Here is a 17,876-nt window from a genome sequence, read left to right on the forward strand (position 1 = left end):
AAGAAAGAAAGAAAGAAAGAAAGAAAGAAAGAAAGAAAGAAAGAAAGAAAGAAAGGAAGAAAGGAAGAAAGAGAAAGAAAGAAAGAAAGACTGAAGGAAGGAAGGAAGGAAGGAAGGAAGGAAGGAAGGAAGGAAGGAAGGAAGGAAGGAGGGAAGGAAGGAAGGAAGGAAGATTGGTTTCAAGGATTTTATGACACTGTGTTGCACTATTTACTCAAGTACAGATTTCAAGAGAGGAATTTTTTATGATTCTTAGTGTCTACTACATTTTTATATAATGTAGCAAATATACATGTTTGTATTTTTAGAGCTGTTTTACAGCTATTAATATAAGNTCTATAAATTATAGTTCCTGCATATATAAATAAATAAAATAACCAATTTTAAAAAGTATCTTTGGAACTAAAGCAAGTTTAATGACAAGCTGTAAGTCCTTCAACATTTACATTAGAAGTGCAGGTATAGAAATTCTACTCCATGCATCTATGTGTCACCTTTCTGCTACCATCGCTATATACACAGTTACACTGTCCCTGGACTCTTCTGTTTTGAAACTCTGCTGTGAGGCATTCCTTTCTTTAGCAACACCAGCTCTCATTTGACCTTCAGTAAATGCAAAATAATAGTTTTCATATTAAAATGCTACCTTTGCCCTCTTCATACCCTTATGCAAAGAAAGTGGTAATACTAGGTACTGGAGAGTTTATAATCTATAGCATTGAAACATCTCAGAGTTTAGTTATGATATTATGCAGATAATCTAAAAGATAAATTTTAATGTCAACAACATGAAACAAAATTAAAATTGTAGAATTGGACTGGTGGTTCAGTGCTTGCTTAGAATTTATGAGACCCTGAGTGCACCCCTAACACCAAAACAAAAAAGACCCCCAAGAAACACAGATTTTGTTTCATAGAAAAATGTTTTTTTTTCTCTCAAAAATGAGTCAACCTATAAGTTGCACAGTCAGTTAAAAAATGCTATGTCCACGCACAGCCTACTAGAGGTTGGTATATACAAAGGCAGTGTGCAAGTCATTCTACTTCTACTGCCTTGTCTGTGTCATCTGTAAATGAAGCACTTTGTGCCTCAGTTTCCCCAGGTTTTATCAAAGAGGAGGTTACAGAATAGGTGTCTGGGATTTCTTGGACATGTGAAAAGTTCATCATGATATTTCTGTTACCTGCGAGATCCAACTAGTCTTTTACCTGCCCCATAAGCATTTCAGAGCTCCTTTATTTAGCCTGACATTCACTCTTGGTCAGTCAGCACAGCTTCCTGGTTTTAATGCATGGGTCTTTTAAGTGCACAGTTCCCAAAATGTTTATCTGAAAGCTCCCTCCTGAACTGAATGCCACATCCCTATTAATCTCCCAGAGGCTATGTTCTCATCATATGTAACTCTCTTATGGAAGGTCTCCCTTAGATAACAATACACTTCCCCTTCAGGCAGTACATGGGAGAAACAATGGGCTATACAATGGAGTCGTCCTCTGTGATTACACAGAGTGAGAATCTGGCCCATTGTTTTCTCCAGCTGCCTAAGGAAGGAGCTGTACTCTTTGGATCCCCATAAAGATTTTGGCTTGTCCACCTTTTCAGATTCCCAAGTAACAAACAATTAAGCAATCTGGCCTCCTTCCCACTTCTCATTTCAATGTGTAGGATATTTGTCAACTTGCCCAGAGTGACTGTAGGCATTTTGAGCTGTTCATCTGACTGTGTGCAATAGATAACAAAAACATAATTAGAGATACTGAGTTAAGGCTCAATTTTATACTTGTTTTAGTGGGGGGGCAGCCATTTCAGACTTAAGAAACTTGTTTCTTTCTGTCTTCCTGTTTGGCCCCCTTCTTCTCTTTGTGTTTTAATAATTTTTTCTAAATATCTCAAATGATGTTTACTCAAAATGAAACTCATGTTTGTGGACATATAAACAGAATATCCTACCTCCTAGATCTTGGTATATCTGCAGAAACCTGGAAAGGGAAGCATAAAGTATATGGTTGGAATGTGGTTTAATTAGTCCACAAACTTGTCAGGAATCTTGGACCCACTTTTCAAAGCTATGCTGCCATTCTAGATAACTTTGGAAGCACCAGTTGAATTCAGTTGCTAGCCCCACTGCCCTCATTTAAGAAAACTACTTGCTAAAGACTAAAAATCCCTGTGGATGGAAACTTAGGTAGAACTGAAACACTGGTTCTGTTATTTGGGGGTTGGTAAATGGTTTGTGTGTGTGATAAAAAGAACAGGTTAGTTATTTGAGGGACCAAGGCATGCAAGTCTTACTTTTAACTGTTATAAGATAAAAGTGAAGTGGAAATAAAAATTCTCTAAAATTAGCTTGAAAAAGAAAAAAACATATGTTTTGTAACACGAATGTTCAATGAAGAGGAGACACTGTTATACCTAACCAAGAAAGTTAGGTATTAAAATTATCTAGCTTTTAATAAAAGAGAAAATTAAACATTTAGTCTTTTTTCTCAGTAGGAACTGTATTTCAGAGTGATTACACAACTTCACTGAGGGAACATTTTCTCCTATAGAGAAATGCCAACTGAGTGATCTATGAATGTCAGAACTGGGAAAGCTTCGTGTTATAAACCCAAATTATTGATTTGGAGAAGAGATGATCAAGCTTATTAGAACCCTAAGCAGAATGATTATTGAAACTGAATTTCAGGGTGTGGGAGATAGCTTAGCAGTTAGGAATACCCACTGTTCTTGAAGAGGACCTGAATTCAGTTCCTAGCACACACATTGGGTGGTTCACAAGTGTCTGTAACTCTAGCCCTAAAGAATCTGATGCCCTTTTCTGGACTTTATGGGCATCCATGCACATGTGGTACACATTCACAAAGATTCACGTACATACACGGAAGTACATAAGTAAATCTTCTTAAAATTACATTTTCAAGAACACAAGTGCCACAGTAACTGCACATATTGCTTTATAGCAGCAAGAAAGGAAAAAATAGCCATTCAATGGAGAGATCAGATTATTGTCATTTCATATTGGTGATTGATGGGCTCTTGCTGCCTGCTCTGTAGCCTGGTGTCTCTTCTCCTCTTCCTCTCTCATACGTTCATAAGAAGGCTTAAGAATTGATCCCAGGTGTAACCATGCTTTTATTTATGTTCATGTGATACTTTAACTGTGCCGCATGGCGTGTGAGCTCCCATTTCTAATCCCACCACTGGCCATCTTCTCCCAGAGTAGAGCCGTCCCTCAAGCTCACAGTTTCTATAAAGTCTAAACAGGAGTATGTATCTTAGGACAGCACAGCACCTGGCGCAGCAGGATCCCAATAATACAGCATTGAATTCTAGAGATACTTGTTGGTTTTGTTGTTGGTGTTGTTGTTGTTCCCAGCCTACTAGCTTCCAGAAACTGGTGTAGCTTTATTCTATAAATTCAAACTTAGGGAACTAAACTGTAACAAAATTCATAGTATTTCTAATAAAGAGCATTAAAGAGATAAACCTTTAGGTAATTGACCTAATAATATACTATTACCTGATCAATAGACCCAAATAGAAAAATTGATATAAAAATACATTCTATGCAGTTTATTATTATTTTATTATCATCAAAATTCGGTTTCTTGTGAGCATGTTTTACAATTCTGTATCATTCTCTATCAGATCTCTGCTTTCTGTCATAAACAGAATGTGTCTAAGTGAATTTGTAAAATTCCCACTTGATCCTGAGGATTCCATGTTCCACACATGCAGTTTCTTCCTGAAATACATGTGTGGTTAAATTATAGGATTAGTTGATGTGTTACTTGGTGATGGCTCTGTTTATTAACCAAGAATCAAACATAGGGATCATGGTTTTGATTATAAGAATTCATAATATAATATGGGAGGCCAATATAATTTGGGAAGCTTACTGCATTCTAGGCAATGGTTTATTTAACAATTCTTTAGACGAGGGAACAAAGGCTTAACAAGACACAACAAAAAAAGGACTTTTGTGAGTTCCAGCACCGAAAGGCAAACCCTGATCTCCTGCACTGAGTAAAAACACATGCAAACTACTTTCCCCACTTTTCTATATTGCTGAGGGTTGTACCTAGACCTTCACACATGCTAGGCAAGTTTTCTACCTCTGATCAACACCTCTACCCCCTCCCCGGGCTCCATACTGAAGCTCTAGTAAATAGTTGCTATTATGTTCTTATTTTGCTTTAGATAACCTCCTAGCTTCAAACTGGAAATAAGAATTCTGTGCAGCTCTAAGATACTTTTTTAAACTAGAATTTTATTGCCACAAAGAAATTTTGTCATAGTAATATTATTATTCTCATAAGAACAAGGGGCTATATCATGATGGGGGTAGGGACTGTGAACACCAGAAAAACCCTAGAAACTAGGTTTTAAAATGTAAAATCTATAAATGAGGCAAGAAGACATTTGTCAGCAAAATGAACTCCCAAACTGCTTTCTGAATGGTAGCACATTCTGTTAAGAAGGTCCTATAAAGTACTTTCTTTCCAGAGAGTACTGGGTCTGAACTCTGTTGTGAACTCTGATTTCCATAGCTAGTTCATTCACATTAAGTGATTCAGAAAGGAAGATACATCCAGACTAATAGGCTGTGATTGGTAGACTTAAGGATAATTGATTGCAACATGTATTTTAATGTTTTATTGTCTTATCTTAATGAGATAAGGTACAGTTTGTAGCTTTGAACTGGGGATCAAGAAATCATTTGTAACTCAAACTCTGCTACTATCTGAGTAGTGACGCAGGTGAATCATGTCATTCCTTTGAAACTTATTTTTCTTATAGGAAAAATTAAGAGTTTGAGTGTATTAATTGTCCTGGTACAAAGTTCTATCAGTCAGTGATTCTAATAGTCCATACATTTCTTTCAGTCATATCACAATATTGGTCAATTGTGTTTTATAAAACTAAACTCAAATGTATTCCTGTGATTCTGAATTGCTGTAGTATCTGTAGATTGCTAGTGTGGTTCTCCCATGACAGGATGTTACCTAAGAAATGTCCATACAACTGATCTTGAAAGAGTAATTGATAAAAATCAAATTGACAGAGAAACATGCTCTACAGGGCTAGGATTTCTCATATCAGTGAATGTTGATAATATGGACCATTGTGTTTTATCATGCTAAAAAGCCAATTAGAACAAAATTTCAGGTGTTAGACATTACATGCAAAGACAAGCTAACATAATTTAGGTAGGATGTCTTTGGTTCAGAGGCATAGTAACTTAAGTGTTTAGTTGATCCCTACAAAGTGGTTAGACAGGTTAGGTTCTCGTTCAAATATTACAAAAGTCACCTTGTTATCAGATTCGGAAAGGACATAAGTGATGCTGGCTTGTATATGAATACAACAAGGAGAATTTCTGTTAAATTTTTAATAGTTTTATGCTACTCTATTATTCTGTCATGTACCTTAGCATCAATACTAAAGGGACTTTAATTATTCTTCTGAGGAAAGAAGATAACTTGACCTAGGTGTTTAAGTCCAGTCTGGACAGCATATGGAGACACTGAGTGAGGGAGGCTCTGTCTCAAACCAACCAAACAAAAGTCTATTAACAAATTTAAACCTCAGCATATTTTTAATGCATGTATGAATATACAAAGCATATATCTGAATTTCATTTTACAAACAAATTAAACAAACTGGAATTATCTACTAGAAAACATTAATAGTAACTACCTTATGATGGAAGGTTATAGATAATTTTAACTTGAAAATTATTAAGTTGTGTTTCTGTGTTTTGCCACCTCCTAACAAGTTCTGATTTTTGTTTTTAAAAAGAAATGTAAACTTAGTTGTCTTTTATTTTTAAAAGTGATTAATTGATTTCTTATACTCATTTTTACCCTCAGCTTCATGATATGATTTAGTTTAAAAATGCTCATGAGTGCATTCTGAAGATTTAAAGTTGATATGACTGATTTTTATAGAAAAGTTTAGATTTGTGATTCTTTTAAGATTCTTGTAAGATTACTTTTTAAAAAATCAATAATAGCTCATGACCTCTTGGTCTCTTGCTCTTGTTCTTTTCCAGCTTTCCTTTCCCCTTCTCTCCCCATTCTCCGCCCCCCCACCCCATCCCCGTCCATGTGCTCATGGCTGGCCTCTACTTCCCCCACTTCTCTCTCTGCCTTTCTTTACCACTACTACCCTCTTTACTCCTCTCCCTGTGCCCTTAATAAATTCTATTCTATACTTAAAAATGATAAATAATAAAGTATTTAATCCCTTTCTTTGGGACCAAAAAAAAAAAAAAAGTGATTATTTACTTTGCAAAGCGGCACCCTTCTCACTCCAGAGAAGAGCAACCTAGCTCTAAGAATTGAGACAACAAATCTGTGAAAAAGCCAAGAGCCTGAAATCTAAGCTTTCTGGTTCAATGTCTGTGCTCTTTGCTGCTGCATCACAGTCAATATCTTTTTTTGAAATATATATGTATATACATATTGACTGGACTCACGTTAATATCATTTCACTGAGTTATTTTTCTTTAAAAGCATATAATATAGTTTATGTAGCTTTGTTGTGTTAATTGCCTTAAAATTTTACTTTCTAAAACTATGAATGAAATTATAGTTTTTAATGAAAGAATGGGTTGTGTCTATGAACATAATGGTATAAATGCCCTTCCTTGCTCTCTTCCTCTGTGAGTATCAGGCTTGCAGGAATGTAATCTAGGATCAGGATTGTTTCTTCTCAAAGCCTGTGTTCCATCGGCACATCACTCCTTGTGATGTGAGGAAACCCTAAGATGATACAACCAACCACTTGATGATAAGTTCCAAGCCAGCTCCAACTGAGCTGGGAAGAAGGCAGTTGTTCTGGGTAAGGACAGGAGGGAGTGGACAGTCAGTCTGCCTGTTTCTCAGAGGCCTCACCATGAAGCTGAAGTCTTGTTAGGACAAGAAAAACAAATGATACTGCTATCTATACATTAGGCTCTAAGCTCCTTGAACGACACATGAGACAGAAATGTGGTAAGCAACTGTTATCTCATCATCCTCACCATCAACAAAACAACCTACTATATTTGAATGCCAACCAGAGGCATTGTGTTAGGTTCTGGAGAGCCCCAAATTGCTCCCAAACTTTTAGGAGCCAGAATAAGTATTCACTGTACCAATAAAATTGAATAAAGAAACCTTTAAATGAGAATATTAAAAATACTGTTCATCAACATACAAATATATTGTTTTATACAAAAGAAATCAAAGAAATTCAAATCTAAATTTGATCTGTATAATAAATTCAAATTTATTAAATATTAAATTATTAATTCTATATCATGGAAACTTTTATATAAATTATTCTAACACTGAGTAATATTAGCAATATTAATATTATAATTTTACTAATGAATTTTGGGTTTTTTATATTAAATTATTCACATTTATGGATCTAATTACCTTTCAAATATACAAAAATTTGGTTTTTTTTATCAAATTAGATATTCCATTATTAACGCTCAAGATTAAATATTAAAGAGTAGCCTCACTGGGGATACTCATACACTCCTGAAATCCTAACACCTGGGAGGTGGAGGCAGGATAATCAGGAATTCAAGATCATTCTCAGCAACAAAGTGTGTTTGAGACCAGTCTGTCTTTAGAAACAAACAAATAAACAACAAAAAAATCTTTCTCAAATAGCAAACTATCAGTGTGTTTTCAGGTATCATAAACAAAGAAGGTAGTAAATCAGCTTTCTGTGCTCACTTTGGCAATGCATGTATTAAAGTAGGCATTCCATTTTCTTTCTTGAATTATTTGTTACCTATTTTCTTTCCCCTACCAAGAATGTAATATTGAACCCACAACCAAATCCATATCCCTTATGTTTCCAAAATTCCAGACAAGATATTCATCTCAATCTGCACTACAGAAAACCTATAATCCTCCAGGCAAGTCAAGTCCTCTCTGGTGCCAGCTGGTCTTTTTCTTGACTCTAAATTCACCCTTCCCGGCAGCTTTTCCACAGACCAGTGCTGACCAACTTCTCCACTGAGAACTGCAAAATTCTGATAACACATTGGTAATGTTATAATGTTAACACTACAAAGTCTTTTGTGAATCTCACCATAAATTTCAAGAGTAGGACACTAGAATTATTAAGGTTTTGAAGACACAGACATCCCCCCTACTTGTCAGATCCTTATGACCTTATGGATTTTCTAGTGTTAGTACTGTCCCCTTCTAGTAACAACTTTACTAAAGCAAATGTATTTCTGTTATGAATGTATGCTAACTGACCTTCAAAGGTCAGTGGTAAACTAGATGATCACTCTTTTAAGTTTGTTTGGATAGTTTTGGTATATGAAATTAAATGTGAACTCACTGAGGCTAAAAGCTATGGCTTATTAGTGTGTCTATTGGGGGTTTCTGCAGTAATGCTTAGCATTTAATGGATACAGGAAAATGAGATTGACCCCATTCATTTTCACCTATCTAAATATCCATGGGAGCAAATTATTTCTTAAGCAACCTAGCACAACAATATGACGGGACAACACACTGTAATAAACATTAGCTGTCTTAAACAACCCACACCGTGTAGCTATTTTGTTAGTCACTTGGGTGTTTTATGTGTTGTATGATTCAAATGTGCCACCAGATATGTAATCAACATTTATTGAACCTGCTCTGTACCAGGTGCTGTGTTTATTTAAACTATGACTTTTGTTTATTGGCTGGTTTTGAAGTCCATAAGAGCACACACATTTTATTCATTAGTACCCTAGCACCAAGCTTAAGGCTTGCCATCTCTTATATTGTCAATAAATATTTGTTGGCCGGGCAGTGGTGGCGCATGCCTTTAATCCCAGTACTTGGAAGGCAGAGGCAGGTGGATTTCTGAGTTCGAGTCCAGCCTGGTCTACAGAGTAGGTTCCAGGACAGCCAGGGCTACAGGGAGAAACCCTGTCTCGAACAACCAAATAGATAGATAGATAGATAGATAGATAGATAGATAGATAGATAGATAGATAGATAGATAGATAGATAGATATTTGTTGAACAAATGAATGAAATAGAATGATCAAGAGGCTTTTGCATAAAGTAAAGCATAGGGCAAAAGAAGAATGACAAAACACAATCCTAGGAGTAGATGTTACCAGATTCACGTACTGCTGAATTAACTGCTAAAATAATTTGTGTGGTTGAATAACAAGCACACAATAGAAGTAGAGGCTCAGAAAGCCTAGTTAACCAGTAGATACACAAGTTAAATGTTGTCTTTTGAAAAGAAGGGAGGGAGAAAGAGAAGGAGGGAAAAGGAAGCAATAGGTAGAGTCCAAAATTCCATCTCTTGGAGGAAGTTTGGGAAGACTATATCTATGTTGAGCCCAACCCAGATAACAACAGAGACTAAAACAAAACCTGAGAACCAGGTGAAATTGTTGACCTTAGAAATCAAATGTAGAAGATCCACTCTGAGTCAAATGAAATGAGTGAGCTACATTAAGGGAATGAATAGACATGGGAAAGAAGGTATTGCTAGACCAGCCCCCAACTTTCACCATAGTCAGTGGTATTGAAAATAGGATAATACAGGTACTCATTAATATCCCCCTTAAGGAAGAAGCCTCCTCTTCCTCTATCCCTATGGTCCCTGAGCACTGGAGACAAGGTCCAATCCTAGCTTCACCTGTCTTTGTAATTTAGAAGACACAGTTATCACCAAGGGGCCTCCATTTCTCATCTTTTTACACTCCTTCTAAAATGGTATCATTCTGCCAAGTGTAAGCATTTCAGATACCCATGCAAAATCTTAAGAAAATTCTAATAAATATTTCCCTTCTGAGGGTGGGATACTGAGGATCAAACCCAGGGCCTACACATGCCAAGCAAAAGCTCTACCACAAAGCTACACCTCTCCCCCTCAACTACATTTAAAAAGTTAAACCAGGATCTGGGGACAGGAATAAGGGAACCAAGTGATATATTGAATTTCATAGGAAGTAAAGCTGAAGTTTTATATTATAGACTCAGATGCCAGGGGTAGCAACAGGATTATCTATAGATAGAATAGGACTCCAGCTTTTGTTCTATTCTATTAAAATTTGTTTCTGTTTGTTTCTGGTTTTAACTTTAATGATTGATTTAGTGATTGATTTAGTGATTGCTTTTGACCTGTGAGTTCCACCAAAAAATTTGGACTCCATTACATCCTTAAGTAGTGTATCCTGGATCTGTGATTGCATGCTATGCCTGATTACTTTGTAATTTAAGGAAGTTTCTAAGCATTGAGAAGAAAAGAGAAATTATTTTATTAAGAATTTAAGTTAAATAGATAAAACTAATCCTACACAGTGATACCCCATCATTTCGACCACTGGGAAACATACTTTAACTTGAATTACTTTAGTAATGTTTTTTGGGGGGAGCCATTAAATGATGTAACTGCCAACTTCTCGATTCACTGAGTGATATTTAGACCTAGTGAGCATTTTCCCATTGAGTTACTGCTTCATTATTGACAGAGGAACTCTTGCTAGTCCCCTTGAAGAATGAATAGTTACTCAACATAGATTAACTAGATATACGGTTATTCCATTTGGGGGTATCAGGATAAATATAATTCAGGGAATTATTGCCATCTGATACGTTGCCCTGTGTAAGGGCTCTTTTAAAGTCCACAAGTCACTGAATTACATTAGGTCACTTATGTGACAAGGGCTGCTCCCACGTTAGCAGTTTGGCACAGCTAGGGTTTTTTTCTGCCAAAAAGGGCAAAGGCCTTAAGCAAGAAGCCAGAGTTTTCCTGATTACAAAACTGACCACAGTTCCTTGCCAACCTAGCAGGGTAATTTTTTTTTTCTTCTGGTAATACATTATTCTCAGGGAGGTCTCCGATTTTTTCATTGTGACATAGCACTTATCACTTAAACATCAACCATTGGAATACTAGTGCAGTTGCTATTGATAAACAAATTTAAAACACAAACTTTGATATATAAAATTTAAATTTTACTAGCCTTTATTCTGTCAACTAATCTATTTTATAGAATTTGAATAGCAGTAACATTTTGGACCTTTTATAAACTTGTTGAATAAATCACCTTAGAAATGTATTATTCAGTACCCATGTGGGTAACAAAATCTAAAATAAGAATGTGTATATGTTTGAATACAAGAGTATTCTTCAGATATGTGATTAGGAGTTTCAACCAAAGATGGATACTTTAAGAAAAACTTTGGCCAGATAAGTTTATCTGGTGTTTCATAACTTAGAGATTAAGGTTTTCTATTTTAAAAGCCACTGGTGTGTATTTTACTGCAATTTTTAAAAAAGTAATCAATATTGAACAATCTCTGCTTTGGTAATTCCAACTACTGTACAGTTCACGCCCCTCACAGAACACTGAATGTGTGGGTCACTGGCGAGACAATGTAGCAACGTTTTCCTTGTAATGTACCAAGTCTTGCCAAAGCAGCAGACAGCATTATGACACACCATTTTGTCACAACTGGCTCTCAGTCAGGACAATGCCAGCCAATTCAGGCCTGATTCTTTCTGTTTATTCCCACCTCTCCCAAATACTTAAAAACTGGTGTCTTGACTTATTAGCATATTCATAAGCTCGATGACCATAAGCCTTTTTCCTTTAACCAACCAATCTTTTGCAAGACATAGACAAAACATCAGTGTGAATTACAGCAATTCTCTGTTTTGTGCTGTTATGGGTGAAACTCTGGGAGATTCTCCTGTTGACCCAGAGCATGGTGCCTTCGCTGATGCACTGCCTACGAGCACTTCACAAGGTAAAGTCCATTCCTGATGTTGCTGCAAGGGATGCTTCGGGCACTCTTGTGTGGGTGAAATTGCATGTCTGTTTTCCACATGTATTCATATAGTCTATTAACCCTTTGGTCATTTTTATGGTGATCACTTATAAATGTATTCATTACCTTCAGCATAGAACCCTAATCTAATCCCTAGTTTATCTCTGCTTATGGCTTCCATCTCCTGAATTATAAGCATTAAAGGTATTTTGATATCCAAAACCATACCTGTTCATTTTTGTTTCCTGCATTTGCATATATATTCTAAAAATATGTGTGAGCATTTCAGAACACTTGGCGAATTAGCTTCCTCTCTTGTTATTGTTTTAGATATCTTTTTTACAGTTTTTAATCCCTCTTGTAGAATTTCAGTTCTTCTTCAGGTGTTTTTTATTTTACTTTAAAGTCTACATTTTTTCTCAAAGAATTGCAAGTTTCTAGAGTACAGGAATATGTTTAAGTTCTCTTTTAGAATTCTTAGGCTACTCCAAGTGTAATGTCTGATTGAAGAATATCTGTTCTAAGCCTTTCACTTTACACACTAGGAAGATGAGGTCTCTGTAAGGCTCGATGCATGCTGGATAAACAATTTGCCCTTACTTCTATTCAGATTTGCTACACAGGAACAAAATTCTCCTTTCCCAACATTTTTTCTTGTCCACTGTAAATGTTGCATTCTCTATTTCTATAGCTCCTTCTACTGGGATTTCTTAAGCACAGCTTATTCTATTTTGTATCATTTCTTATTTATTCTAGTGTTTCTGTTTGTTTTATTTTTCTTGTCTCATAGATTGCATATAAAATAGGTTGTTGAATTAGGGTGACTGTGTTTTTTTTTTTTTTTTTAAGATTTTATTTATTTATTTGTTATATGTGTTTACACTGTAGCTATCTTCAGACACTCCAGAAGAGGGCATCAGATTTTTCTTATGGATGGTTGTGAGCCACCATGTGGTTGCTGGGATTTGAACTCAGGACCTTCGGAAGAACAGTCGGTGCTCTTAACCGCTGAGTCATCTCACCAGCTCCGTGACTGTGTTTTATAATAGAAGTACAGAAGCATTAAAATGAAGTCATTTGTTGGTTAAAATGAATAGCTTCATTTAAAATATTTCTGGAAGCCTAACATTTGAACACATTTGTTATAATTTTTAAGACATCAGTTTTTAAAGTGAAAAAATTCCTGAAATTTTTTCTGCTTTGTGTGTGTGTGTGTGTGTGTGTGTGTGTGTGTGTGTGTGTGTGTATTTTGCTAATAATCTGGTTCAGAATTGAGTTCACTGTCTACCCTTGATCTGACCCCTAGTCCTATCATTGATTTATTGTATATGTCATCTGAGTTTCTTATGCAGGAGTTTAGTTTCATTATATTCTATAAAATATTCCATTTTTCTATAAGCCATGAAAGTGATCGGTATCCATATTAGTTTTATTTAGCCTGCCTTGAGAAAGAATATCCTGGCTACATTATGAAATAGTTCTTTATTCCAACTTTGGTACTTTTGTCTCTTTGAAAAGAACTTGTCTAGAGCATAGCACAATGAGTACTTAAGGTTGCCTTAAAGGGCAAATGCTGGTTATGTCAAGAGATGGTTAGATAATCAAGACTTTTATTCCATACCAATCTCTTATTTTTATGCCATGACTTTGTCCTAAATGTAATTTCTCTGAATCTGAAATCTCCCTAATAGACTAAAACTTACTTTCTTCATCAAAATGGTACAAAATAGAATTATTCGCCAGGTGTTCTGCTGTGGCTTATAGTCTCAGCTACTTGGGAGGCTGTGCTGGGAGTATCAGTCATGAACAGCAGTTGGGGCTAGCCTGGGTAACATACTCTTTAAGGTATTGAAATATTAATTTTAATATTTTAATTACTAAAATTAAATTTTTACTAATAATTTGAACTTTGGCTTTTATGGTCATCTGGTTTATCATAAATGTTTTTCTACTAAAAATTTGAGCTATTAAAGCCCAACAACCTATTTCTTGCATCTATTATGTTTTGTGGTTGACCATTAAATATTTGTTCCACTCCTGCTAAAGCAAACAGTTAAACTTAGAAATAAACCAAGTATGCAATCATCATTAGCTATCAAAGGCCAGCATTGATGGTGTGCTGTAGGATTCTATCTTCAGCCTAGCCCATCAGCTTAGGCATTCCTTCTGCATCTGAGGCAAAGTAGATTGAGTGGTGGTACAGGAGCTGGATACTGCTACTGTAGAAATGAAAAAGAAAAAAAAAAGCTTTAGTTTTGGTCCTAGAGGTCCAGCTGAATTGGTCATATCCATGAAGTGAAGTTACCCTTTCAGCCAAAGAGGATATCTACACATTTTCCCAAGGCTCCCAGAGAAGGCATCTACACATTTTTCCGAGGCACCATGAGCTGCATCCCTTTCATCTCACTTCTTTTCTTTTTCAAGAGTTCTGCAAGCAGCCCTAAGTAACCTCATGCTGGCTCTGATTTCCACTAATAAAAATTGGCACCATGCAAGGGACACTTCCTCGGACTCATGCTCACTATGCCTCCTACTCTGAGTGCCAGACTCAGTCCTGTGTGGATTCTTTAATTTTCAGCTGTTGCACCAGAGCTTGAAGGATGATGACACTTGTTCTCTAGAGTTGGTTGAGCAATGGAAATGCATCTTAGAAACATGACAAATGCTGCAATAGAGCCCTTCGAAACCAGAGTCCCTCAGAGATGGGAGCAGTGTTGACTGCATGCCACTTCTATTGGGGGTATTTAAACTGTCTAAAGGGCTCTAGCTAATAGTATACTACAATCAAATACTTGACTAAAATTCTCACCTGGATAGAAGTTTAAAGGGACCAAAATATAAGGACCAGTCCTGTACTGCTCACATACAAGTTTTATGAATGAAGCAAGTCAGTTTCCTTTTTCCTCATGTGTCTTCTGTGTCCCCAGATGTTAACAAGGTTACTGTGAAGGTTACGTAGTACAGTGCGTGTGAAGGCAGATCTAAAGCCCTCTGTGATGCTTACTGTTTTAGTCCTTGTCATAGTGGCTATTGGGGGATCAGATAGAAGACTCTGAGAACAGAATATCTTGCATTTTAAGCAATTTAGAGGATTTGGAAAAACAAAATCTGAAGTTATGTTCACTGCACTAGAGAAAGTGACAGTTCCTTGAGTGAAAAGGGGCTTCTTGGAAAGTAGCTATGCCCACCACTACACTACTAATGCTGAAGGGCCTCTTTGGAAGAAAATAATCAGACTTAAAGAAAACAGCTTTATATCTTATCTTAAAAAACAAAAAACCAAGCAAGCAAAAGGCAAACAAACAAAAAGCCATACTGGGGCTAGAGCCCAAGAGCTTGTGTTTGCCAGGCAAACACTTAGCACTGAGCTTCATTTCCAGCCTTGGTTGCATTGTTTTGTTGTGTTAAATATGGCAAAATTACTTCCCACTCCATTAATATTTATCTCTGAAGAAACTGAACTGCAAAAATTGAGATCCACCTTTGGGTCTTTGGGTTTAAATGGAAGCAGTGATTGCTCATTCTTCCCCCTCAGGGCCTGGGAGGGGGAGCTTTTCTAGGATACAATATTCTTTATCTGTTGAAGTGAAAGTCCAGAAAAGATTTAAATTATTGATACTACTCTAAATTTTATACATTCTCATGCAATGGCTCCTCAGAGAGCTGTAATGTGGTGGGGAGGGGAGAGTTGGAGGATTGGAGGGGGTAGGGAGGGGGGCAGAACTTGCCTAGCATATACAAAAACCCTGGTTCCATTCCCAGCAGTGAAGAAGGAAAAGTCATTTTAAGAGAATTTTATAGTTGTTGGTATTAACTTTTTCCATAGCATGGCTCTAGCTCTGTCTGTATTTCTGATTTATCTGATTTTAGCTTCGTTTTTTAAACTCTAAGAATTGGATTAGGTCCATTTCTAGACTCAGTGTCTTCTTAATGTTTCCCAGAAATGGTCAGTGCTTATACCCCACCCAATTGTGAATTAAAGTATATGAAAAACATGAAAGAAATGTCACTTACAAGAAAACACAAGACTTTTTTTAAGGCAGGGTCTTGCTATCAGACCTTAAACCTTTTTGTCTCTTCCTCCTTAGTGCTGGGATCATAGGCACATAGTAGTTGGTTTTGAAAGCAGCATGGCAGCAGCTAGTCTCTCAAAGTGCTAAAATACATCCATCGCTCTAATATTGTCAGGTCAGTGTGTCTGTAAGTGTACACCCTAAGTTTTTACCCTGAAGAAGTAATGCTAGAGAAACTCTAAAATCATAGTATCTTGTTAGGTACACATTTCTTGACTCAGAGGAAATCTGGGCTGAGAAAACTTCTTCACTGACTTAGGGGACCTGAAATAAAACACAGCTTCATTATTTTAGCTTCCTTGGACACACCAGAATGTCATAGAATTTAGTGAATGCTTCCTGGGCATCTACTGGTGCTGAGTATTTGTGTTGGAGTCATTTAAATAGAATTGGGTTTCTGTATCTTTCTACTGCACTATTCTTTCCTTCCTATGCACAGTTTTGCACCTGTAGCTAATCGACAGACACAGACACTGCTCGTGCAACTAGTAGCAGCTGCAACCCCACTCGTACAACCTCAGAACTGAGGCCTCACAGTATTTGAACACCAGTGCTTTAGACCTATGTAATTTTTATTTGAACAAGAGATTGCCAAGATTAAAGTTCCCACATGTGGTGAGAGCCATGTGTGATCACTATAAAGTAGACTTGAAACAGTCAACTATCGGTTACATGTGAGTTAACCCTCCTTAGCCCATGCCAAGTTTCCTGTGTGAGAGAAACTCTTATATCCACTCTAGATTTGCAGGTGAACAGCCCTCAAACTGCCTCCATCTAACTGTTGGGTGCCTGCTGCTTGCAAGGCACCATCGTGCTGTGGAGTCCACACCTTTGCCTGCCTTCCATTGCCTTTTGGTAGCCTGGATCTACTTCATATATTTTACCTTCCCTACTACCTATTCCAGGAAGTAGCCTACCTGGCTCCCTTCAGACTAATCTCACTTTGCAAAAATATAGCCACACTCCCTCTTGCTTCCAAGCTTAGTATGTCCTTAAATCCCTTTCCCAGTCTTCTACCTTTTCAAATTTTCCTTCTCTTTCAAGGTCAGGTTCAAAGAACTTCAACTTGTTCAGTGAACCTTTCTCTGAATATCCACATCTAATGGTTCTTGTCTCCTCCAACCTGAAAATGTGCTTTCTCCTCTACTTCCTGGGATGCCAACAGCCTGATCCAATCCGCTGTTTCTGGACTCGAGAGGAGTCTCTTGACAAGCTTTGTTAAATGCATCTGCCCTTCCTCCCAACACTATTCTCCACTCACCTCTTATCCATTGTGTTTAAAAGGCAGGACTCTCCTAGCTCAACACCCTTTAGTCATTATTGAACAAAAGCCCAAGTTAACCCTGTAATGCCTAACCCATCCCAGGAGACTTCTACAGCTTCCTTCTTCCTCTGTCCATTTCTTGGCTCTGGTGCATCATCACTGGCATTCTTTCTAGTGCCCTGACACTCCATGCATAGACCTGCCCAGAGTCTCTTCCCAGCTCCTATTCTTCCATGAGCACCCTTCTTCTGACATATCTCTGACTGTCTCTCTTGGTCCCTCGACTCTGCTCAGATTTTTTTTTAAGTCATTTCTTTAAAAAATATATATTTATTTATGTTATGCATATGAGTACATCACCATTGCTCCCTTCAGAAGAAGGCATCAGATCCCATTACAGATGGTTGTGAGCCACCATGTAGTTGCTGGGAATTGAACTCAGGACTTCTGGAAGAGCAGCAGTCAGTGCTCTTAACCGCTGAGCCATCTATCCAGCCCCTTTGCTCAGATCTTACCTTCGAGTAAGAACAGCCTTTTCCACCCTTTTTCCTCTTCTGTTCTCCAGTTTCCTATTTCAAAAGCACTTGTCATTTTCTTCAAAACTGTATAGCTTATTGGCTGGTTGTATTTATAACTCATAGTCTGCTTCATCCTTTAGATCTTTGGCACCATAGAGGAAGAGGTCTTGGTCACGTTGCTCATTCATTTGTATCCTCTGAGACCCAGAACAAAGCTTG

At 37.1% G+C, this 17,876-nt stretch overlaps 1 protein-coding gene across 6 annotated transcripts in view; it reads left to right on the forward strand.

The window, feature by feature from the left end:
* Positions 1 to 17,876, forward strand: part of Pparg (peroxisome proliferator activated receptor gamma) — a 129,188-nt gene that overhangs the window by 48,685 nt on the left and 62,627 nt on the right. Inside the window, exon 1 of one of the 6 annotated variants that reach the window (XM_021191864.1) lies at positions 11,618 to 11,781. The exons of the other annotated variants lie outside the window; for them this stretch is intronic. Within the exon in view, the coding sequence (XP_021047523.1) occupies positions 11,700 to 11,781 (82 nt within the window). The 5' untranslated portion in view covers positions 11,618 to 11,699. Of the gene's footprint in view, positions 1 to 11,617; positions 11,782 to 17,876 lie in introns of those variants that run through there. 6 annotated transcript variants of the gene reach the window in all.

This window comes from Mus pahari, chromosome 2 (assembly GCF_900095145.1).
Source record: "Mus pahari chromosome 2, PAHARI_EIJ_v1.1, whole genome shotgun sequence".
In the NCBI taxonomy this organism is placed as follows: domain Eukaryota; kingdom Metazoa; phylum Chordata; class Mammalia; order Rodentia; family Muridae; genus Mus; species Mus pahari.